The sequence below is a fragment of the Eupeodes corollae genome, chromosome 3, assembly GCF_945859685.1.
Source record: "Eupeodes corollae chromosome 3, idEupCoro1.1, whole genome shotgun sequence".
Lineage (NCBI taxonomy): Eukaryota > Metazoa > Arthropoda > Insecta > Diptera > Syrphidae > Eupeodes > Eupeodes corollae.
Window position 1 is genome coordinate 118443667 of NC_079149.1, and position 26985 is coordinate 118470651.

A 26985-nucleotide genomic window follows, 5' to 3' on the forward strand; every position below is an offset into this window, starting at 1 on the left:
TTATTTCAGATATGTTCCAACGCGAATATGGGGATTTAGTGGTCATGTCCAAACAGTTCTACATAGTATCGTTGGTCGTGTTAAGTGTCCATGGCCACTAGGTGAACGTGTCTATTTGTCACTATTTGATGAGTCGACGTTAACCTATGATCTCTATCAGCCACTGAATGAACACGAAGGTGAGTAATCAAATCTGTTGATATACCTTCCTTTGTATATATCCAAAAACTTAAAAAATGTCTATGGCGGCTTTTCAAATATTTATCAACATGTTGACTTTAATGTTAACCCCTATTATTTCCTTAAAAAGGGGTTTTCATTTATCTTATCTATGAAGAAATCGTAGTCATTTTGTCGTAAAATTGATAAGTTTAGATTTAAAATAATAATAATTATGTTTTTTTTTTTATTGTAAAGATGATATCACCGTTGCTATATGTCCAGGAATTGGAAACACATCAGAAAGTGTTTATATTCGAACTTTTGTTCATTACGCACAATGCCATGGCTACCGTTGTGCTGTTTTAAATCATATCGGAGCCTTACCCAGTGTTCAAGTTACAGCATCAAGAATTTTTACATACGGTATGTTTAATCTTCAAAATAATATGTTTTACCTATTTTTACTAACTTTCATTTTAATTTCAGGACATACGGAAGATTTTTCAGCAATGGTTGAAAATTTGCACAAAAAATATCCGTCCACCAATATAATAGCTGTCGGTTTCAGTCTAGGCGGTAATTTAATAACAAAATATATGGGCGAAAAGAATACCAATAAACCAAAGAATGTTATTGGAGGAATATCAATATGTCAAGGGTATAACGCTGTTGAGTAAGTTTGAATGTCTCCAAAACAAATGGAATATAATTTAATATATTTAATTTATTTTTATAGGGGTACAAAATGGTTACTTAATTGGCAAAATTTCCGTCGTTTCTATTTATATGTTATGACAGAAAATGTAAAAAATATAATTTTAAAACATCGTCATATATTGCTCTCGGATGAGGTTAAAACACGTTTTGGATTAAAAGAAAGAGAAATAATTGCTGCTGCAACACTGCCAGAACTTGATGAAGCTTATACTCGGAGAGTGCACAATTTCCCATCGACACATGATTTATATAAATGGAGTTCATCATTAAATTATCTTGACAATATTGAAAAACCAATGATATTCATAAATGCTAAAGACGATCCTTTAGTTCCAGAGGAATTATTATCACCTATTAAAGACTTTGCTCGTAAGTATTTAATATTTAATTTGATATTTAATAACAAATACGAAAAGAAATTATTGCACCTATTTTTAAATTCATACTTTTATATTTGTATTCAACTTAAAACTGTCTTAAAGGTAACGAAGATAAAAATGACCCTAGTTATCGGTAATTCACAATGAACTTACTAAGTTCAACTATATCATTAATGCGTATGCCTTTTAGTCAATTTTCGATATAAACCACCAAAATTGGTTGTTCTGCTTTACTCTATCTCTTCCGTCCGAATTGGACACAATTTTACGCATTGATCCATGTTTTGAAAGGACTGTTCGTTTATGACTAAAATCGTTTTACGATGACTATAGATAAGCGTTTCGTAGATAGAATAATATAAATAATCTGTTAATTAATCTAAAGTGATAGCCATAGTCTATAGCGTGCTTCTTACAAAGTTACGAAAGCGTCTAACTGATGAGCTTAACTCCCGTAGCAGAGTAAACACATTGAACTTAAAATCGCAGAATACTAACTGCGTGTAAAATAGTTACCTTCTAAAACTAAGCAGACCCCAATTACCCATATTGATTTGTATTTTAACATGTCACAACTCAATAAATACCCACATAAAGAGAATGGATATCAGTTCACCTTATTTATGTAAAAAGTTTGAAGACGAAGCCTAGCTAAAAAAGAAAGATAATATAAAGTAAATACTTTTTTGACGACATATCCAAATGTCGTCTCGTCTTTTCCACTGAAAGACATCAACAATCCTCCCAAAAATCGACCTAAATCTGAGAAGCTCTTTGGCCACGGCATCGCGTTTGACCTAACCTAACCTATCTATTAGTCGAGGTTATCAGCTTTAGTGAGAAATATTTTATTCAACAATATATGCAACGATGCAACCAGATGTCAGTAACTGACAATTGGCCTTACGAATTCTAAACTCCTATAATTCCGATGGCTCCATTAACAGAAGTCCCCATTTCTAGAAGTTAATTTTTAACTTGCAATCATTGGAATATAGCTACTTCATCCTGTCGAAGTCACGTTGACAAAAAGTTCTGATGACCTATAGTTTTTAAACCGTTCCGTACGCGTTAAGAGTTAGATTACTTTTAAAATTGCTTCCTACTGAGAAATATTGTAATTATCGAATTTTGTGGTAGAAGTAAATTAACCACTTTTGACATAAAACTTTCTAGCATTGAACATATCGCAAAGAATAATACATACCATAGTTAACTTTAGTTAGAACTAGAAGGTGTCGAAGGATTTCTCCAAGTCAGCCAGTCAAGCACCCGTGTGCACTTCTTTTTATATTTCTTCAATTGGATAGCACAAACGAGCTTAAACGAAGCATGAAAAGCTTTATATCCCACCTTAAAACCGAATTGATGTGCAGGTGTATAAGTGACCTCAGCACACATGGAATAATGCTTAAAACTTTTTCAAATACATTGAAGAATAATTATCAACATTTTATTATCAATATTTTATTATCTTTAAGGCAGAGAGTAATGTGAAAATCATAAATTGGTATTAAAAATTTTATGAGCAGTCGTGGCCGAGCGGTTAAGGCGTCTGACTAGAAATCAGATTCCCTCTGGGAGCGTAGGTTCGAATCCTACCGACTGCGATGTAATTTTTTTTATTTTTTGAAGTCAATTCCTTCAGTTATACGTCATAACCGTGTCTAGTAATTTGAACTTTCTGAGTCGTTTGAAAATGTTTGAGTTTAAGAGTAGTTTAAAATACGAATGATTCTGTCAACCTCATTAAAAAATCTAGATTTGTGGTAATTTAAATATGTAAACCTATCAAAACTTGTTCGGAGTGTTTCGAAGCCATTAAAAAACTTTACAATTTAAAACTAAAAAATTAAGTAAAGCAAACAAATGTATTTAAAGTCCAATGGTAATTTTCTTAATTTTAGTTTCGCACGAACAGACGGCTTATGTCGAAGTCGCCCATGGTGGACATCTAGGTTTCTATGAAGGAGGACTTATCTATCCAAATCCGGTTACATGGTTGGACCGCACCTTAGTCGCTATGATAGGATCAATTGTTATGATACATGCTGATCCAACATCCAGAAAGATCTCAGTTTAAACTATTTTTGGAACCCAAACGAAACAGAATAAAAAAACAATCAAAATGAAATCTTAAATTATTGTTTTATGGATTAAAACAAAATAATTGAAAAAAATCTAAATAAAGTATTATGATATATATGTATGATGTATGTTTATGTAATTTTTGTTTGCTATAAGCAAATAAAACAAAACAAAATTGAATTGTTGCATTTTTTCACACGAAAACAGCTGTTTAACCATGAATATGAACTTATTTTTGAATTAGCAAAAAGAAATCATAATAAATTATTATTAAACTTACACACCTTACGCTCAATATATAAATTCATTAAATGAAACAAAATACATTTATATAGATGTGAAGTGATTCATAAAATTAGTGAAAAAAATATGCGCAAAAAATAAATTTAATTGTTTATGACAAATAATAAATGTGTATCAATGTTTAAAACAAATTATATACAAAAAGAAAAACAAAAAAACAAAATTCTGTAACTGTACACAGAAAACATTTTATGCATTTTTATAACATTTTGAATCCATTTTTTACACACGCAAAATAAAAACAAAAAAAAGATAAATACAAAAAACTAAATAAAACTGAAAATTCCAATAAGTTTAACTTTTAGGTATTTTTTTAAACTGATTATGTACTTATGTAGTAGGATCAAAACAAATTTGAAATTTTTAACAAAAACAAAATTATAAAATGTACATCTATGATGGGAAAAAGTCATAGAAAAGAGGCTGCACTACTTCGATTAATACCTTTTTTGTTTAAAGAATTAAAATAATTGTATTAATTTCTCTATAAGTTTATTTAGAAAAAAAAAACAAAATTTGTTTGAAAATTATTCCTAGCGTTTTGCGAAAAACGAAAATGCTTTAAATTTGAATCTGAATTATTTTTAGTGTCCTTGAAATTCCACCAAAAAAACTTCTAAATTTATAATTATTCAGTTGACTATTACTTTAATTTTCATTGGATGGATGAACTTATTTAATTTAGTTGACGATAATTTTAAGGCCTGAACTCTTATGACAAGGCTTGAGTAAATAAATTTTGCACTTGTCTTGCAGTTAGTCCTTAAATATGGCCTATTATTGAAATACCATTTGTTTTGAGTCTGTGTTATAGATAGTCCTGTTTTTTATAAGTAATAATTTATTTTTATATAATACACCCGCCACTGTATTAATAAATATACTAAGAAACAATTTGTCACCAAATGTTAAAATAAAATATATAATAGGCATAATATTATATAATTTTGTTTAAGAAAGAAAAAGTTACTTTATTTGACTGTGATTTAAATTTAAATTGACGTGAAGTTAAGTAACAAGTAAAAATTAAAATTTTGAAAAAAATAAATAAAACAAAAAACAATAAATCCGAAATTTTAGATGAGAAGAAAAATACATCTTGAAAACAAAATTTTGTAATTTAACGAATAGAATATGAGTTCTGTATTTTTTGTATCGCCTTGATCTTTTATTTTCGTCTAGCATAAACGAAAATTGTTTCTTATTGAAAATATAATTTGCTTTTATAAACAAATAAAAACTATGTATGTATTATGGTATATGCAACGTCATCAAATGAATTGATTTATACTGAAAAAGGCGTTTGCGATCAAAATTACAAAATATTATCAATAAAATGACGTTTGATTTATTACAGTGACTTTTATTTAAAATGGAAAACATGTATTCTATATTATGCCACTAAAATCTTAAATTTTTTATCTTGATGATTTTCTATTAACTTAAGAACTAATTTTTCAAATAAATAGCAATAAATTAAGCTTAAAAACATTGAAGGTGAATAAATTGGGTCGTGTCGTGAACGTTCGAAAAATTCCTATCGTGAATAGTGTTCGAAATTCCCCTCGGAATTTATTGCTATTGTGAACAAAATTTCCATGGGAAATTTGTTGACAAGGCGAGACGGAGCAATGTAACAGCCTTATTATGAGTTTCAATTTGATAGTTGATAATATCTATCAACTATTTGATGAATCGGTATTATGAGTATAAACTTTTAATTTTTAAACTGATTGTGAATAGTTTATTGTGAATGAGATTTTTTTCTCGTTTTACGTTTTCAATTACTGTTTTAAAATTTTGTTATGTGGCTGGAATTAAAATTGTTTTGCGAAAATGTAAGTTGTTCTAATAAAAAATGGTAATTTTTTATTCAGGAACATAATAGTAAATAACAGAAAACAATGGAAAAGTATGGTGGAAATAATGGAGCAAAATCCTGAAGTCGCAAGGGAGATGATGTCAAAAAGCGGATCTAGCAAAAAAGTGGCAAGCTATCGCAGTGGAGTTGAATAGCTTGAAGCCTCCACAACACGATTTAACCAAGTGGTAAAGAGTAAATTTCATTTGCTCAAGTGCATTCAATTTGTTATTTTTTTGATGTTAAAAGGTATGGATTGACAAAAAAAAGTTAGAAACAATTGCTGCTGGCGAAGGACCTAATAACACCGATTGAATGATTATGAAGAAGCACTAAGTCGTCTAATGCAAGTGTTAATCCCCCGGGTGTTGAATTAGGGTTGTAATTACCAAATTTGACTGATGAAGGTCAACGAAGATGAAGCAGTGCAGGTTTAAGAAGTTTTACCCTTAGTGCAATCACCGAAAAATAGTCAACCAAGAACCTCAAATCAAGACCAATATAAAAAAAGACTTGCTTTGCTGTAAAACCAAACGTAGGCACAAGAAAATTGCGTTAACTTTATCATAACTCCCTTCAAAAATAATTCCGCCAAGTCATAATTAATTTTTGTTTAGCCTTTGAAAATCCTGAAATATAAGTTTTTTGGTTACATGCGAAAATATACCTATAGCAACCGAATTAAACATTGTCAATAAAAAGTAATTTTAAAATTAAATTGCATACAAATCACTGTTTCTATATATTTATGTTTCATTTTATGAAGAGAATGAAAAAAGTGCCTTTTATAATTATTTTTCTAAACTAAAAAGTATTTGAGACGTATCAACCAAGAATTTGTGGTTGATATGAAAATGTATGTGTATCTATTTTGTTAATATGAAGACAAAATAGAACTGATGGTCAGTATTATGGAAAAGTATACAGATACGATTTACTTCCTAAAGGGAATCCACCAATTAAATCCTTATCTGATTGGGAAAAATGAATATTTGTTTGTTACGTGAGTTCCGTCTATGCAGCCGAACACTCCTGGGAGTTTATATTTTTCTTTCTTTCCTCTTCTGCGGTTTGAGAGTCTTGCACGAGCTAATGGGCGGTGTGAATAAAAACGAGTAGGACAAGTAAATACTTGAACATATCAAAATTACAAGTAAACGCCAAAATTGAAGTGAATAAAACAAGTATTTACTCTTACTCGTGAGTAAATACTTGAGAGGCTAGTAAAACCCGGAAAAATGCCAATTTTGGTGTGAATAAACGCAAGTAAATACTTCTGTAGCAAGTAAATATTCGTCTACTCGCAAGTCAACCCGACCCCAGACTTGCAGTCGTACTTGTACACGAAAGATGGCTCAGTTTAGGCGAAAACAGAACGTTAGGCGAAAACAGAACAAGTCACAACAGTAAATGATGCGTAGTCTGTGTGGCGCTACAAGTATTTACTTGCCTTTTTTGTGAATTCAGTTGTCTCGCGAGTAAATACTTGCTAGTAAACCCTCGGGTTGACGAGTACACGGTCACAAGTAAACTCCACGCTTTATTCACATCGGTTTACTTGGAGTTTAAATACTCGTTACACTTTACTTGTAAGTAAATACTCGTCATACTCGTTTTTATTCACACCGCCCATTCACATCGGTTTACTTGGAGTTTAAATACTCGTTACACTTTACTTGTAAGTAAATACTCGTCATACTCGTTTTTATTCACACCGCCCAATGCCGCCGTATCCACTTGGTCTCCCCGATGAAAGTACTAAAGGTTTTACCCCTTCATTCCATTTAGGCCTATTACAAATTTGGGAAACTTTTACGAATCCAAACAAACAGAACTTCTTAGACTTTTGACAGTACAGAACTTTATTTTGCTTTATAAATAATTCGGAGAGCTCTAAACAAACTCTGCTCAGAGCGTACTCGAAATGTTCAGGCTTTTCTATAAGATAAATAAATATTTAAGCTCTAAGCAACTTCTAAAAGCGGTTATGCTCTATAATGCTCTATAAATACCTTAGAGGCATTAAAAATTACCTTATTTTATGAAAATATTAAGAATAATAAAAGTTACAAACCAGAGTATTTTGTATCACCCTATCGTATTGAATATTGAATTCTGCATTACCGACATTGCAGACTTATTTCAAAGGATGGTTTTTGTTTTTGATATTTCCTTTTTCTTAGGAAAAAAGGTTCGTGTACAATAAATTACCCAGAGTAGCCGCTGCACGGAAATACATCTTAGCAACGTTGTATATAAACATGTTGTATACAATTTGATATCTTTGTTCATAAGCAATGTAAATATACAATGTATAAAATATTTACATGGTCTATAAACAATGGTATCAATTTCTGGTTATTTTTTAAATAACTAAATTAAAACACCATAGTCATAAGTAGAGGATTATTTTAGGCTAAAAATGTATACAGATTTGGTAATCTCTGTGGCAATGTTCACAAACTATTGCACTTCCTTTCCTTATCCCATTAGTATCAGTACATGTGTCTTATATTGTGATATCTACCTATGTATGTATATACATTTTGTTGGCGTATTCATGGATTGCCCTAAGGGCGACCTAAATTCAGGGATGAGAAAGAAACATGGAAGTATGCGATCATGGAACTTATAGTTTTTGCAGTAGGACCACCATAGCAAGCCGTGATGTATGATGGGAAAGATGAAGAGAAATGACCTTTAAAGTTGAAAAACAAAAATGACATTGCAGTATTTAATTCCCCAATTATAATAATCAATTTAATAATCTTTAAAAAAACTAACATTTGGTCTCTAGGCTATTTTTGGTGTTTTATAATTTGAGTCGAGCTGAGTTCTGAAAGATAAGTAGGGGAATACCGTAGTCGAGACGCATATAATGCTAGATACTAAAATTTGGTCGGAAGAAAGCATGCCAACAACAGAGGCATTAGCCTTTTAAACATCGCATACAGGATCTTGTCAAGCGTATTATGTGAACGCCTGAAGCCATTTATTGACGAAAAAATTGGCTCTTATCAGTGTGGAATATTTCATCGACCAAATTTTCACTCTACGCAAAATCCTGGAAAAGACCCAAGAACATAACTTCGAGACACACCATATTTTCATCGATTTTAAAGCAGCTTATGACAGTTTAGACAGGAACTAACTATACCGTGCCATGTTGAGTTTTGGTATTCCTACCAAACTGATATGAGGATGACGTTGGAAATGCTCGTTGCTGAGTAAAAATTGGAAGAGACTCAACCGAAACCTTCGAAACCCCCAGAGAGCTTCGACAAGGCGATGCGCTGTCAACGCCAATACAAGTGGCACCATCTTTCAAAAATCCACACAATATATTGGATATGCAGATGACATCCACATAATGGGAGTGCCAAACGAGCAGTGACAGGTGCCTTCTCTTATATCGAACCTGAGGCGAAGAAAATGCGTCTTGACATTAACGAGGACAAAACGAAGTATTTACCGTCGTCAAAGAGAGTAGATTCACACCGTAAGCCTTGGGTCAAAACGTGACAATTGAAATGTATAACTTCGAGGTGTTAAACCAATTTTTGTATCTGGGCACTGCTGTTAATTTTGCAAATGACACCAGCGCGGAGATCAAACGTAGAATTACCCTTGCTAATCGCTGTTTCTTTGGCCCAAGCAAGCAGTTGAGGAATAAGGGACTATCGCAAAGTACCAAAGATACAAGGTACAAAACCTTAATCAACCCAGTTTTGCTGTATGGTGCAGAAGCATGGACTCTCTCCCAGGCGGATGAAGGATGTTTTGGTATCTTCGAGAGGAAGGTTTTGCGTACGATCTATGGTTCGGGTTGTGTCGACAGCTGTACATCGACTTGCCACTGGTAAAAAAACTACGTGTTCAACGCTTAAGATGGCAAGATAGCTAGGACATGTCGAGCGAATGAACATCGAAGCTCCAGCCCGTAAGTATTCAACGCCAACCTGAGGGAACAAGAAGCAGAGGCAGGCCTTGGTCTTCGAAACTGATTCGAGATCGAGTAAGCTGGCGAAAGTTATTACTTTAGCTGCTAGAAGCACCAATGGTGACAAAACAAACATTTTAACTGTAAGTAAGTTTACATAATGTCCGGTGAAATTTTTGCTCGCAAATATTTCAAAATCTTGGGTTTCTGTTGTCATTTTTGTTTGTTTTAAATTTTCTATGGATCTATTTTCTGAGATTTTGAACTTTCTATTAAATAAATAAATTATATTAAAAATAAACAAATCATCGACCTATCACATAACGGTATAATTTTTTAAAATTGCCAACTGTTCTTTGAGGTTTATATTTGAAATGGAAACATAGTCATAAGACGATATGGTTGTTGAAGACAATTTTTGCTCCTTGTGTAATTTGTTGTTTGCAGATATTTGTCCACCATTAACCAAATATTCACATTACAGCAGATATTGGAAAAAAACACAGGAACTTCAAGTCGATATCCATCTCATTGTTGATTTTAAAGTCGCGTTTGACAGCATATATAGGCTTTACAGATCAATGTCTAGTTAAGCATCCCTGTCAAACTTTTACGTTTTGTACTGAATGACGATGGAGCACGCACGCTGCTCTATCAAGGTCATAAAAGATCTCACCGATGCATTTGATGTCAAAAAAGATTTTAGACACAGCAACGCACTGTCATGCGAATTCTTCTTGGAATGGATTTTGCAAAACTCGACAGTCACAATCTTTCAAAAATCTATCCAATTACTCGGATACGCCACCGATGATATTGACATAGTTGCAAGATCATTGCGGCGTAGGTGGAGAAGATGGATTAAGTGGTCAATGAAGGCAAGACCAAGTATACGCTGCCTTGGGCAATAGTCACCATGGACAACAAAACCAGGACTGAAATCAATTGATGAATAACTCTTGGAAATCGCTTCTGCTTTGGAGTTGGAGGCAATCGATTAGTAAAGTCGTCTCTTGAGCTGCATCTATAAAACGCGGTCAAAGTGAGCCTGTTCTCATTTATGGTGCTGAGGCTTGGATTCCGTCAAAGATAGATGAGAGCGTCTTAGGATGCTTCAAAATTAAAAAATTGTTGGGTAATTTGTCGTCACGTCTTTGAATCCAATCAATTGGCGTTCTAAACTGGAGACAGCTAGAAAAGGACCGATCTGGCTGGAGACGCATTTTGGTTGAGGACCAGCTCCGTCCCAAACTGTAGCCACCTTAAGTAAATAAGTGAGTATGCAGATGTTTGGGGAAATTTCTGTATGAATTGTATGAATAATAATTTGTGTATATTAAAACCCGGTTAAATGCATCTCTCCAATATTTACATAAACACACTAAAACTATTCATTTGTTGTTTTTAATTAAAATAAAACAATTATATTTTCATTTGTTATATATCAAATTTCATTTCTTTATTTCAATTTACACAAAGTTTTAATTCTAACAATAGAATACATAATATATTTACAATATATACAAAATTTTGTATTAACAAAAATCGATTAATTTTACATATTTCCTATAGTTTTTTAGTTTTTGTTTTTGTTTTTATTTATCTAACTTATTTTATATCAACTTATTACATATACATTACATATTATAATATCTTTATTATATATACAACATTATTCGCTGCTAAAAAGGAACACATGTTTTATAGCTATTGTATAATTTATGTGCTGTAATAAACAAAATCTTACAATTTCATATAAAAACATAACTGAAGTGACTCGAATTAATGGTTAAGAGTTGTTTCTTTTTAACTTAGAAATAAAAGAATATTGTCAGATGAAATCATAAAACTACTATAACAATAATTTAACACCTAACATTGAAAACAAAAATAATTGTAGAAGCGTTTAGCAAAATTCATAGAAATCTTATCGTCAAAACAACACAATGTTTTATATACAGACTTGGTTACACGTCCTTGAATTGTCATTCATAATTCATTATTATAATGAATATCTATACATAATATCCAAATATTTTAAGTCTTTATTTATTTTTTATTTTTTATTTTTGTTTCATTTATTTATTTAAACCTAATGCAAAATATATAACAGATGAAATATAAATAAAATTAAAAATTGTACAAAAGATTTAACAAGCAATTAATGTTATTTGGTAATTAATTTCATATATTTTTATTTGAAATGCAACATAGTGCACTTATTTCATAATTAAGCTATGATATTAACAATATTTTTATAAATTCTAATTTATTTTATGTTTCATATTTTTGTTTTCTTTCCTAAATTGTTTGTACAAAATATTTTATATTTTTCTTTTATTTACAAAAGTCTCTATTTTGTATGGTTCTTTATAATTTAATAAAATCATATATAGTGACGTTGATATGATAAAACGAAAATTAAATTCTGAGTTAATATACATTTTTATGTTGATGTTTCAAATTTAATTCGTGTCTGTTAGCCCTACGCTAAATTAACTAATTCAAATCATACATAAGTTTTTCTGCGTTATTTGGTTCTTCACAATCAAAAGATGCCATCATGAGTTCTGTAAAGATAGAATAAAATAATTATTATTTATTTTATTTGCAAGTCATAGTTTTGAATTATGAAATTAATATGATTTTGAGAATTTAATTTTTACGAGTGATATTCAAGATTTTCAAATACTCTCCAAAACAACTCAACCACGGAGTTACGAAGGGGTACAGTTTTGTAAGTATAGAATAAAACTGGAAAAATATAAAAGATAAAACAAAAATTTTAAATAATATACATATAAATAAAATGAAACTTAAGCAAAATAAATAGACACATTTTAAATAAAATAAATAATACTACAAAAATTAATAAATATAAAATAAAAAAAATAACAAACATTAAAAATATAAAGTAAAAAAAATTAAAAAGAGAAAATTAAGCGAAGACTAAACGAAGTTAAATACAAAATAAATACGATGAAAGTAGAAAAATGAATCAAATAGAATTAGATAAAATATAAAATATTAAATTTACTTAAAGAAATAAAATACTATTAGCAAATAAATAAAACCAAAAATACAGTAAATCTAATGTACTACAAGTATAAAAAAAAGAAAACAAAATAAATCATCATTTTTAACATACTATTTAATAAAACAAGATATGAAAATACATTCAAAATAAAAAAAAAAATACATACAAAAATAAATAAAATGTTATTTGAAATAAATTAAAACATAAAAATAAATCAAATGTCTCAAATAAAGTAAAGTAAACAAACATAATTTTAAATTAAAAAAAAAAGTTTTAAGAAAAATTTCAAGTATAATAGTACATAGCATAAGTACAAAAATAAATCAAATTAAATTAAATTAATATAAAAAGTAAAACAAATCTTAGACTTACATTTCCCATTGCAGAGTCTTTTTTTTCTTTATTAACCAAATTTCAAATAAAGAAAATGATTTCGTAGATGAAAAATTTTGAAACATAGTTCTACTAAATCAGCAATCTAAATTCTTACAGAATAATCTTTATTTACAGTATTTATAATACGTTCTTTCTCACGTGTAACCCAATACGAATTTTATGACCAATATCTTTGTTTAAAAAAACTATTGGTATTGTACTCTCATAAGCACAAACTTTTAGGGCGGCCACATTCGGCAATATTGCCATTCGTGTCGCGAAGTGGAGTTAAGATATTCACGGGAGCGAGAGAAAAATATGCTGTAGAGTAATGGGAGATAATTAATTTACAAGCCAAAATGATAACAACATTTCCTTTAGACTATTCGCTTCTGTCTTTGTATCTGTTTTCATATAAATAGCTCCCATACGAAGGGTGATAAATGTTGTCTTTGTTTTATATGAAAAAACGGAAAAATAAAACATATATTTCTCGTGAATCTCTCCACTTCGTGACATCAACGCCAATAATGCAAAATGTGGTCGCCCTAAAAGTTTCTACAGACGAGAGTACTATACAATGTCAATATCTACTGGAAGGTACCTCTACAATGACACTTTGAAAAATTTCAGACTTAAACCAATTAAAAAGTCATTCATTAATAATAATCTCTCTCTACAGTTAAGTTAAAAACAGAAACATATTTTTTTATTGTGAAAGTTTACCAAATTTTACTTTTAATGCTTTCCGATTTCACAATTCCAAAAGAATCAGAGCATCTGATTACCTTACACGCTTTTATAATATATACCTACTTATTGTAATAATATTGATTGAAAAAATATGCATACATACTTTCTTTGAGAGTGTAAAATATATACGTAATAAAATTGTATTGAATTTAATTTTATATAAGAACCAGTATAGTATTTCGTTTTACTTTACAATTAAAACAAAATCACAGAGAGACGTAGATTACGACATATGAACAACGTGACACCCATTTCTGCCGACATCGCACCGCCTTTTGGAAAAATAAAACCTTACATAAAAGTCATGTCGCATGAAGTAAACAAAATAAAAGAAGAAAACCGTCGTCGTTGTCCTCCATTCATCGATATCATAAGAAATCTCAACAAAAGTTCTTTTTGTATACCCTTACCGATGTTGACACATGGTCACTTTGTGCCGAAGGCAAAATTACACATGAGAAGCAAATAGTTAAAAAAATGTTAAAATCATGGTTGGAAAAAAGAACGATTCCCCGCTGTCATCCGTGTGTCTGACTCTGAATGTTAGCAAAATGATGCTGATGCTGATGCTGGAAGTCAAAAGGACCAAGGACACAACTGGATCTCAATTCAGCGAGGTACCTACCTATGATAAAAGTGTCTGAAAGCATCGAGATAAGTATTTTTTTGGTTGATGCTCATTTTATTGTCTTTTGTTCGACGACGTCGTCGTCGTCGGTAGTCGGTAGTGCCATCATCAATGACGCTGTCGTCATCGACAACTATTACTATGACGACGATGGCGATGTCGATGTCGATGGTGATGCCAATGACGATGTTGACGACGACAACGACGATGACGATATTCGTATATGAGGCGTTGCTTGGTGAATCAAAATCGAAAATTGCCAACGAGAAAATTTTGTTCAAATAAAAGCTTTTCCGCGGAGTGAATGGCTTCAACTAGCGGCGGCGATGACGGTGGTGGGTACGGTATACCTAGTATAGAAGAAACCTAAAAGGCATGCTGAATGCTGTTTTGATCACACGTATATGTATATTTTGGGCTATTACTTTTTTTCTTGTCTTTCTCTCTTTTTTTCAAACGTGATGCAGAATTTTGCCTCCACACCCTTTGTTGCAATATTCTTGCTCCCGTGTATAGAATATAATCGAGAATATTAAAAACATGAGTATTTCTTATGAAAGGTTTCAAAAGTGGTTATAAAGACCTTTCAAATTTTTCACGTGAAAAGGTTTTAGTAAGAATTTTTAAATATTTAGAATTTTTTTTTAAATAACATACTTCATGGATTGGCACTCTAAAATTCAATTTTAGTTTTTGACATTTTTGTAAAAACGAATTTCTACATCTTTTCCCAATTTGTATTTTACAGTTTTTGTTTTCATTTGAATAAAACTTCAAACACAAGTCAGCATTTTCCAATTTTTCTATTCAGTTAAACATTAAATGATAGAAATACATCCAAAACTCAAAATTTTGTTTGCGTTGATACCAGTAATTCCATTTTCAAAGTATACATAGGAAAATTGAAGAGTGTCTTCAGATAAATTAATTCCATTTCCTTAAACCAGAAATGTTGTTGTTGTCTTTTTTTTGATGGTTTAAAGTTAAAGTTCCAAAAATTTGTTCGACTAATTTAACGAAGGTAAAAAATTATTAAATAGCAGCTTTTGTGGTTTTTGATCAAAACCTTTCTTTGGTCAAATTAAAAAAAAAATACTCGTATTTATGCAACGAATTTTACTGTTTAGATCAAATAAAAATGTATTTATTTTAAAATGTTAAAATCTAAATCTTTGAAGAAGCAAACTTAGCTTAAATTTTAGTGATATTTGTTAAACGTAAAATTCCATTATTTTTAAACAATAGTCCTTTATACTTCTTCATAAAAAAGGAATTTTTCGTGTGTCATTTTCATTAAATATTATTTATGAATACTAGACATTATTTAAATGACCCTAAAACTAGTGTTCCAAAAATAACTATTAAATTCATTAATTTCGTGAAAAAAAATATGATTTTGGAATTTAATCACTTCATATCCAACTAAAATTTTCAATTCTGCGAGTGATTTTTCTTAAAGTATCTTTTTGATTGAAATAGTGAAACTTTTATAACTACCTACATACTACATCATAACAGAAATATATTTTCAATTAAATATAAAATCAAATAATTATCTTATATGGACTTTTATATTTCTGATACTTAAAATTAATTAAGTATAATATATATTGTTCTAGATTGATATATAAACTTTTATAAGGTTCCAAATACATATAACTTCTCGACGACCGACGCGACGACGTGATAAGAGCTACATACGTAAGGGTATACAGACCAAGGATAAGAAAGAAGTTTTTCTTCACGTACATTATATCTGTTATAATAAGAACTTATGAATGAAGAGTCATCTTTAGCTAATTGTTAAACTTTATTGTTAGAATGAAAAGATTATATTCTCTTAATTAACATGTTTTAACTTTTTGGATAAAACGAAGCTTAGGTAATAAGTGAACAGTATGTTGATAGACTTATAAATAAGTCAAGTTTTGTAACTAATCATTAATAATATTCAATAAACCAAATAAAAGTTGGCTTTAAATTTGAAGGATACTTTTACTATTAAACCTTTATGTAGGAATCTTACTAGAAATACAAACTAGGACGAATCTGTCGTCTGCTATAGTATAAGTAACTTCAATTTAAAAATCTAAAAATTAACTATCTTATCTTATAATATTACTGGTCTGAAAAGCAAAATATTATTACCTGATTTTTTTAATTTCATTCTAAATCATGATATAATTTTTTTATTCGAACCTTTCTTAGAAGAAAAAATAAAAAAAATAACTTAAAATACTTTGAGGAATTCAATATTTTATGGTCACCCGCAATAAGATCAAGTGTTCATGGAAGGACCAGTGGTGGGATTTTATGTGGTGTAAAAAAGACTATAAGACTGAGACAATCAACTAACTTTTTAAAATTAAGATGGATAGAGAATTGTGCCGAGATTTACAAATCATTACTAAGCAGTATCATAAGCTCTATTCTCTTGTATCAATATAATAGAAAATTATGATAAACATATTGCAGGAGTTATCAAGGCCTCAGCACCATTTGCCCACAGTAACAATAGCCGAAATCATGCTTGTACACAAAAAAAAAAAAAATGGTTTGATATTGATTTTGTGACACTACTTAAACATTCATTTGTTTATCTTAAGTTGTTCAGATCTACAAATGCTCTAATATAAAAAAAATTTATCTTCATATTAACAAGGATTTCAAAAGACTTTGTACCAAAAAAAAGGAGATTACATCAACAATGTTGTAAAAGAACTGGCAAATTGTAAGAACTTGAAGGCTTTCTGGAACAGTGTTCGTGATAGAAGCATACGCTCGAATATGAGACACTAACAGCTCATTTTAAAACTCTTTTGCCTGCTGATGAGAATCACGATGACTTCTATTATGCATAGCCCAATGTCACTATTTCCGAACTGGATAATCCTATTACTCGACCTGAGCTTGAAACTCCTAGCACAGATGGCATTGCGATTGAATTCTACAAAAATAGTAATAAACCGTTTAAAAATCATCTTCTGGCATTTTTCAACAAACTTTAAGAAAAATTCTTTTGTTCCAAAAAATTTCAACAAAGTGGTTATATTCGCAATCTTCAAAAAAGGAGATACCAATCATCCAGAGGAATCTCGATTCTCAACTCGCTAAGAAATATTTTAACTTCAATTCCTTACGAAAGGTCAATGGATTGGATTGAGAACTACAACCGACTCATAATGTTCCAGGCAGGATTTCCATCCATGATTTTTAAACCGCGTCAGAGAAGGAGCCTCGCAGAAGAAAACTGGTCCCTAACAACGCGCCTATTGAGGAAGTTCATTACTTCAAATATCTTGGAGTTTTACTGTCTTACAATCTTAATGTCTTAAAACTCTTTAATTTTGACTTTTTACATTCAGTGCAATATAAAGAGTGATGTTTTTTCGTTATCATTTTGCTCAAAATGCAGAATCAATCGATTGCGTTTGAGTGTTTAATTATTGCCCTTATTTGTCCTTCTCAAAGATAATACAAGAAAAACTTATTTTTCAACATTCTAAAACAGACCCCTTGTTACAACTACGTTTGTAACTAGTAAAATTTATTATATCTCATTTAAAGAATTTAAAACAAATTAAATAAATAAATTAATATTAAATAATATATTGCTTATTACTTTTGTAACTAAGATTATAAATGCGAAAGTAACTCTATCTGTCTGTTTGTTGCTCCATTACGCCTAAACAACTTAATCAATTTGCATGAAATTTGGTATGGAGATATTTTGATACCCGAGAAAGGAAATAGGCTACTTTTTACCTCGGGAAAATGACGCATTCCCATGGGCAAATTCAGGTGGACCGATCGCTTTTGGGCCTAAGTTACGGAACAGATTTAAATATCGCAGTCCCAACCCTTATGAAATAAGTTGTCGAACATGTTAAACTTATCATACACGAATATTAATGCGGGCTTCGCGCGCCCCGTGACTCAAGCCCTCAACGTTAGACGCACCAAGTTCCACAAATAATATTTTTAAACCTAAACTTTATTATGCTCATCCTTTCATCGCCAAACACGAGCCATGTAGGGACAACAATTAATTCACTGATTCTGTCTTCTATTTCTAAAAATTTTTTTTCGGCTGAGGTGCGGTAAAATACCCCATAGAGTTTCTTAATTTTTTGGAATTATCAGGGGTGCCTTCTCATAAATTGAGATTGAAGGTTGGTGTTCCAGTCCATTTAATGAGAAATCTTGACGCACCAAAGCTATTTAATGGTAAACGGCTACAGATTCCTCACCTAGTACAAAATATTATAAAAGCATAATCATGACTGGAATAGCAAAAGAAAAAAATGTTTTAATTCCCCGCATTCCGATAATTCTTAAAGATATGCCGTTTCAGTTCAAAAGAGTGCAGTTTCCTCTGAAAGCACGATTTGCAATAACAATAATTAAAGCTCAGAGGCAAACGCTGAAAGTTGAAGGTGTAAATTTGGAAAAAACTGTTTTTTCCGTGGACAATCACAAAATCATTACGTTCTGGCCAAGGAAGGATAAACAAAAAACGTCGTATATAAAAATGTATTACAGTAATCTATCTTCTTCTTAAAATGAATTAACCTAACCTATCCTATAACGATGGCACTTAGTATGGCCTATTCCCATCTCGGCACAATTCAAACATACGTACAAAAGAGTACAGGTTCAGGTTTTTTCATACTACTATCCAAAAAAACTATCTAATGCAGACGAAGTCGCGGGAAAAAACTAGTATTAAATAAAATACAAACTTAAAATTCTGAAAAAATGCTTATTTAATTTTTTTAAATTAAAAAAGTTCTGTGATTTAATTGACTTTAATTTAATTCAATTAAACTTCAAAATTGTCCCATTCAGATTCCAAGAGGGACATCCAATTAATCCAAAAGAAAAAAAAGACAAGAAAACAGTCGCATTTAACGAAAGTCTTAAGCAAAAAGTATATTTTAAAAGAACATGGTGTATATTCCGAGTTTATAATGGGTAGGATGTTCTATTTTCCCATCTACCTTATGAACTATCCTTAAAAGCGTCAATACTCCACGCCATTAATGTTTAAAATGTTCTTCGTTAAAATTTGTTAATTTAGTTTGGGATTTGCTAAATTTAGAAACAAAAACTGACTATGATAGTTTCAAGTAACTGTTCGCATTCAATTTAAAATGAAAGTGTTAATTAAAGAACCAATTGTATAAAATTCAAAATATCAATTTATATTCCAAGAAAATCGATTCACGAAAAGTAAGTATACGACACAGTGACCCATAATAAAGTTCCTTTTGCCTTCCACTTGAATTATCCAGAGAATGTTCACTATTGTTCACTTTATATTTAAGTCTTAAAAATGTTAACAAGTTACACGTTCCTTTCAGAGTTGGTTGTGTTTTTCAAATAAACATAACAATTTTAAACTCTTTTTCCTCTATACACGACATCTGCACAAAAACAATATACACGTAGGTACAAGGAAACTCTGGCAAATTTGGCAAAATATTTTATAGCAATTTTGTTATACACTTCTTGTTTGAAAACCTTAAAAGTGGACTTAACTGCTCAACAGACTAAAACTAAAAACCATAACCGTGGGTCACATTGAATCCTAGTACGAGTCCTGTGACTTTTTAGAATTACAACTCGTTTGACCTATTAAATTGAATGGAAATTCTCTCTCAGTTGGATTCCCTCCTAAGCATTGCACTTAAGGCCGCTCCGCTCTAAAGAAATCTATTGTCACTGGGGGCACTTGTTGACGACGACGAGGACGATGATGACGATACGCATGAGATATACTGTGAAAGTTTGCGCATTTTAGACTTCCTTATTTCTCGTCGTCGCTAAAAAGTGATTCTCCAACCAACACGATGTAAAATGAAAAACATATAAGGCAGTGGCGGCACGGCGGGCGTTGACGCTAACACAAACAGTAACAGTAGCAGCTTGAAGCTTCAAGAATAGCTACGAGCTAAGGACGGGTTGAATTTATTTTAATTGCTCGCTTAAGTGGATGAAAATGAACGCCAGCGTTATAAGTTCTGTGTTTGATGCGAGCGATGTAATAGGGGCAAGAGAAGAATGTTGCATGGTATGTGTATATGCATAAAATAAAAGGGTATAGAATATTTAAATTCAGAACCCTCTGTGTTTGCCTTAATTTAAACACAGGTTAAGGATAACCGCTGCCATCGAACGTCGACATGCCGTTTTCCAGTTACCATTTTCGATTGGAGTTCTTGTAAATTTATGCAGTTGTAGGAATGTGTATCTCAATATAAAGGCACATCTAGGATACAAACATAGGGGCTTACAGAACTAGGAGGTATATCAGTGTGAGTTGCTCCGACTCCAGGTTTTGAGATTCTCAATTTTGGAATAAAGTGAAATGTTGATGCAGACAACATGCCAAAGCGAAGAGGTGCTAATTGTATTTTACTTTGAAATTAAATTAACTTTGCATGAAACTCCCTTAGCCCTTGGGATAAGCAAGCGGTCCATGCAAATGACTCCACAGAATCAAGAGGTGAAGTGTATTTAATTATTCTGCTTTGTCAGTGGATTATTATAATATAACGACATTTTTTTTTACTTTTCATCTCCAGCTCCAGCTTCAATTCCAGCTCCAGGACCAGCCAGTTCCAACAACGTACGTTTAAAATTTGTTCGTTAATTGGATTTGGCTGTAGATTTAAGAAGTTTAACGAAAAAAACAAATTCTTTTTAACCTTATAAAAAGGTAGAGATAGGGAAGAATTTTTTCGTCTCTCAAAAAAAAAATGAAATAAAATATATTAACACAAAAGTATGCTTAGTTGTATACCTCGAAGGTGTAGCACCGTGTGTTTATTACTATTAAACAGAAAAAGAGGAACATATAAATTTCCTTTCCTTATAATTTCTCTTTGAAAAGCTTATTAAGCTTTTTAATGCTTTAAATAATTTCACTTGAATTTTGTTTGAAATCTGGAATGAGGAGGGTGGGGAGAAGAAGAGGGGGGGGGGAAATGTTACCTTTACCTGCGTCATTTTGAAAATAGAAATATTTTACTAATTTTTATTTGGTGTAGGAATGAACCTCTCCGTGACTATGACAAGGAAGGTACATAGGCTGGAAGGTTTGTTAAAGTGCCGTGCCTTCGTACTTCCAAAGGAAGAATGACAGTATAGTTTGAAATTACTTTCTTTACCCTGAAGGCAGACTACCATACCGTTATAACGCTACACACCTTTCTTTTTTGTTTTTGTGGCGATGGCAAACTTCAAAGTGAATTTCCTATATTCCGGAATAAATAAAATTATTTCTAAGCTCCTTTGGGGTTTCGAAGATGAAAGACAAAGAATTATCAAATTATGTTGTTTAAACGATAAAATAATTCGCAATATATTTATGTGCCAGCTGTTGAGAAAGCTGTCGATATGATCAAAATTAGGGTAACTAATATAGAAGTTGTATATTTATTCATACTGTGAATTATTTATAAACATATATACGTAAATACATACAATTTAAGGGGAGAAAAATATTAAAATTGACAAATCTATGTTTCACAAATTACTCAAATAGCTTAAGACTAATTTATATGTACTATACGTTGTCTAATAAATATTTGTTTTTATTTGCATTTTTTAAGAATACATGAAGAAATGATTAATTTAAATTAGATTTTGATGAAATTTGCGAAGGTAGCGAAAACGGGGTGTTTTTAATGAAAAAATTAAAATTTTAAATCACTTTATTTGGTTTGCCAATTCTCGTTTGTTTGAAGGTTAGTTACGTGGATTTGATACACTGGTCTATAGTACATTTGTATGTTATATGTGACAACTAAATAAGCTTATAATTACTCATTTAAATACATTTTTTTTAAGTTTGTTTTTTTAAGCCAGGGGAATTTAAGATTGTCTCAAGGGATTTGTATTTTTCTTGATTCTTGTTATTATATCATAATCTCAATACTAGAATAATTAAGAAAAAAAAATAGGATAGTACAAAAATACTTTTAGCAATTCAGGAAGGTTCCTAAAAAAATCTAACGAAAATGATTTTTTAGATATGATCGAATTTTGTACTGGATGGATTGTCTATCCTAAGATTCATGTGGTATCACAATAAACCATTAAACTGGGTTAAGTGTGCCCTACTCCATCAGCCACTTTAACCTTACCTAACCTAAGCTCCGACAACACAGGCTACTTGTTGTTAATTTAGTTTAATTGTTTTTTTTTTTAATTTTACTGAAAGTTAACACCAATATTTTATTTTGATAAAATAAGTCTGAAATCAATAGATTCCTTTGTTTTCAAAACATTCGAGTCGAAAATCTACAATTTTTTAATTTTTAGTAGGCTTTTATTTAAGAGAAAAAACTTTTGATTTTTATAAAAAAAAATAATGTATTAGTCAAATCCTTTTTATCTTGAATTATTCCACTCAAAAATTACTGTTTTTCTATTTTTAACTTCCTATGGGCAATTGTAATTAAAAATTTTGACATTTCTCAACGTTTTAAGGTATCTAGAGTCTAAATAAAAGATTTTTAGAAAGATCTGTGCGTGCGTGTGAACATACATAAATATGTTTGTACGTCCTTACGTTCGGGAAGTTTTTTTTCGGGATTCATAGCTTAAGAATAAGTAGAGATATTCACTTCAAATATGCAGTAAGAACTCTCAAAAAAATTAAGAGAATGGTATTTTTACGATAGCAATTTAAAGAAAGGTAAATATTTTTATTAAACCTTGAATATCTCACGAACCAATAACTCTAGAGACTTGAAATAAATTTTATATTATATATATTGTAACGTGATACCAAAAAAATATGTTTTTGGAAAAAAATCCAGTTAATGGTTTTTTCGACTAAAATATATTTTCAAAAATTTGAGATATTTGTTCGAAATTAATTTTATGTTATACAAAATATTCTTTTCAACATTCGTTAAAACTTTGAGAAAAATGGAATTGATAGTTTTTTTTAACAAAAAATAGAAACCTTAAGAACAACGTTGGTACTAATTCTTATAAGAAATATTGTTTTTTAACATTCGGTAAAATCAATGGGAAAAATCTTCTTGCAAAAAATAAAAACGAAAAAAAAAAAAAAATACTTAAACTTAGTAAAAAATTCCTTTCGACTCAAAAATAAAATCTAAAAACGGACTGTTTGATTTTTATAAAATAAAATACTGAAATACTTGAAGTCGATTTCCCATCTGGTTCTTTTAATATAGCTAACGAAAGAAAGTATCCCAAACGTAGGGACATTTAAACACACGCACCACACAGTAATTTTCTATAAAAGGCTTTGTGTTAGATTCTAGGGACTTTGAGACTTTAAAATAGTTTGGAACAGGTTAATAAATTAGGGTCACAGCAAGCCCTAGAGAACCAGGTGTGTCTTCCAACTCTCAGTCATTCCTGTTATCAGAGTGATGTCAGGAATATAATTTTAAAGCTGAATCCGAATGGTTGATTTTATTTCATGACTTCATATAATTACACTAGGAAGATTTGTCAATTATTTCCAGAATGCAGTCCATTAAAATTATATACAAAATGAGGGAATATTTAAACAAAATTCGGACAAAGTTGAGTTTTGGTGGAAAGCTTCATGTATTTATCGAAAAGACCTTATTTTAAAGGTTGTTAAGGGCTCTACAAAAAAAATTAGAAATTTAAAAGTATTTGAGATATCACAAGCTCAATAGGTACACAACCATATCAAAATTGTGGACCGCTTTTCTCTAAACCTATGAACCCTACGAACAAAATTTACGTTTTGTTTATAGAATTACCAGAGCAACAATAAGTATCAGCAACTTTTTTAAATAAAATAGATATTTTTAAAAAATTGAGTAAAAAGTGTACTTAATTAACGCCTTTACATTTTTTCACTGATCCAAAATAGTAGAATTTTAAAGTGTGTACATGAAGCTCTTTCAGCTCTGTTAAAATTTTTGCAAGTTAATGTCTTATTTTCTTGGGATATATTTCTAAAAACGTTAAAGAAAAGTTCACAGAACTGCTTATTGCATTTTTTGACAATTATTTTATTTTGGACATTATTACAATAAATTCTCTTTAATTTGTATACACTTACTTTAAATAAACATCCGAGAACTTCTTAAAATTTCTACTTAAATTTATAACACTTTATTCTTTTGTTTCATATTGAATTAAATCAATAAAGGCATTAGTATAAGTCACAAAATTGTTTAATATCAACCATCTGTGTCCTTATGAGTGAATATTTATAAAGGTACAATTTCCTTAAGGACATTAAACATAAAAAATAAAAATCAATTATACGAGAATTCGCGACAAACCAATGTTATACCCAAAGTGAGTGAGCAGAACTAACCTCTCTACCTTTTAAAAAACAAAAATCAATAAATAATCTTTTTCAACCAGCTACCAATAAATTTTCAGTGGCAATTCCATATAACTTAACCTAGGGGTGAGTATAAAAGGTCCATTAGAAAATGGAAAGAAAAAACAGAAAACACCTATACCTAACCCATAGGTACACATTTTATCCTTCCAAAGTCAGAGTGTCAAGGTCTTAAAAGATGAATGAAAGAAAATTTGAGGATGTTGGGGTACTACACCTCGTATATACGTCCTACATGTATGCTTCTACTTTTAAAACGTCAGCATATGAATTTATATTTGGTTTTTGAGTTATGACCAAAATTAACTTTTAAAGTAGAATGTTGGCGTGTTCGTATACCAACTCTGTATCTATAAAGTCAAGGTGAAACTCTTTCATCATAAAAAAAGGACGAGTAGGTATCACCTACCTACTTTAAATCTGTGTGAAAAAAATATTTATCTTTTTTTTTTGAAAGGATGTGATGTGTGTAATCTCATGTTGCTCATAAAATGCCTATAGGTCTTATGGTTATAGTAATAAAATATATGACATGAGGAAATGTATGGTATGTATGGATGAAGGACTTTATGTGGATGATATTTTTCTGCAACACTGAATGGAAAAATTATTGAAATTGAAGCAAAGCTAAAAAGTAAACATATCATCTACGCTACATATGTCATAGGAAGGTGAAACGCTTGAACCACAAATTAAAAATAATCAACAATTTCCTCCTGCATGGCAACTCCTCGTTAGTTGAAATAGAGATGATATCCTTCTGCTTCCACCTTAAAACAGAAGATAAACAACATGGATTCTTGTCATCATTGATACCGCATTCATAGTCCCAAAGGTAGTGCCACTGATTTATCATAGTCACATGTGGAAGGCTCCTATTCACACAAATATCATAAATAGACATCACGTGCGATAGAGCAACTTTACCTGGACGGAAAGGACGTACTACTTCGCATCGCATCGGATCAGGGCAAAGCCTACATTCGCACATTCATCAAAACTTTCATCATTCCCAACGAGAGAAGACCTAATCAATTCCTTTGTCCGTGTCCTTGAGTCGTCGTCGTCATCGTGCCGTGTCGTGTCGTCAGTCCGTGGACCAAACCTTGATATCGATGGGGTATAGATATCTGCAGTATAGAATTAGGCTGTTATGTATTTGTATATCCACCAGCAGCATTGAGTTGGAGTATAGTGATATTGATATTAGGGCTTGAGATGATGTTGCCGTTGATGATAGTCTTCGTCGATGATGATGATGATGATGATGATGATGATGATGTTGATGATGATGACGATGAAGATGACTATCATCAGATTTGTCTTCCTCCTTTCCAGTTGATGACCCATGAAATTATTCATTGATGTGCAATCGAAAAGTTTTCGTTGAATTTGCCAAATGGCCATAGATTAAGATGTAGTACAAAAAACAGGCGTTTGGAATTGGCTTTCTTTTTATTACTTGAAGTTGCCGTTGCTGTTGCCAGTTGCCATGTTGCTATGTTGCCATGTTGCCATTGCCATTGAGAGGCAATGGGTTGGACTTTGATGATGGAAATTTACAAGAGGGGCGTTTGCTGACTTTGATTACGATTTTTTTTTCATTTCATTCCATTCCTTTTTTTTCTTGTTTCCTTTGCTCCAATTTCCCTAAATCCATTTTAGGTACGAGTTACAACAGACCTACACTATTCGTACATACATATTTTAAGGAGATAATGGTCGAAAAAGTTTTGCGTACTTTAAAAGCCTTTTAAACAAAATGACGATACAATTTAAACAATCAATCCTGCTATTAGCCTCTTGCGTTTTTGTTCTATACAGAAGTTCAGCAGGACGAGTATAGAGATAACCTTCAAATATAATCAATCTTCTTTAATTACATGATTTGAATCAATTAAGTCAGGAGAGGATAGGGCGGGAATATTGTATAGGGTTATTCTTAGTTATATAGGTAGCCTCATTATAAGATTTCCGCACTTTGAAGTTTTTCCTATAATATAAATGGATTAAAATGTTACGATGCGAGTAATTGCATGGACTTGGACAGGACATTTCAGAAAAGAAATTAAATCTTAACAATATTTTCTCCACTTTATTTGGATTGGAAATGTTTTTACTTTTGAAATTTTTTTTTAATTTTATTTTTATTTTTTTATATTTTCTCATTTGCTCAAAAGTTTTTGAAGTTTTGTTGTTCAATATGCGTTTCGTTCCAGTGATGTTCTTAGTTCATGGGTAAAAGTAAAAGTTTTTGCATAATTAATCTACTTTGAAGGTAATTTTCTTTAGGAAAATAAACTTTTAATTAGCTTATTTTGTATTGAATTTTAAAGTTTGTTTGTTATATATATTATATGTATATC

The 26985-nt window shown here is 30.8% G+C and overlaps 2 protein-coding genes and 1 non-coding gene across 3 annotated transcripts in view; 2 read left to right on the forward strand and 1 right to left on the reverse strand.

The window, feature by feature from the left end:
• The window catches only part of LOC129949494 (abhydrolase domain-containing protein 2), a 28543-nt gene extending 23542 nt beyond the window's left edge, over window positions 1-5001 (forward strand). The window contains exons 2-6 of the mRNA XM_056060992.1: window positions 10-179; window positions 418-585; window positions 649-835; window positions 899-1248; window positions 3167-5001. Of these exons, the coding sequence (XP_055916967.1) occupies window positions 10-179; window positions 418-585; window positions 649-835; window positions 899-1248; window positions 3167-3342 (1051 nt within the window). The 3' untranslated portion in view covers window positions 3343-5001. The remainder of the gene's footprint in view (window positions 1-9; window positions 180-417; window positions 586-648; window positions 836-898; window positions 1249-3166) is intronic.
• On the forward strand, window positions 2788-2869 carry Trnas-aga (transfer RNA serine (anticodon AGA)). The gene has a single exon. It is a non-coding gene; the product is annotated as a tRNA-Ser (tRNA).
• Window positions 5002-11677: 6676 nt separating the features above from the next.
• LOC129949429 (uncharacterized) overlaps window positions 11678-26985 on the reverse strand; it is a 297671-nt gene continuing 282363 nt past the window's right edge. Inside the window, exon 12 of the mRNA XM_056060884.1 lies at window positions 11678-12021. Within this exon, the coding sequence (XP_055916859.1) occupies window positions 11951-12021 (71 nt within the window). The 3' untranslated portion in view covers window positions 11678-11950. The remainder of the gene's footprint in view (window positions 12022-26985) is intronic.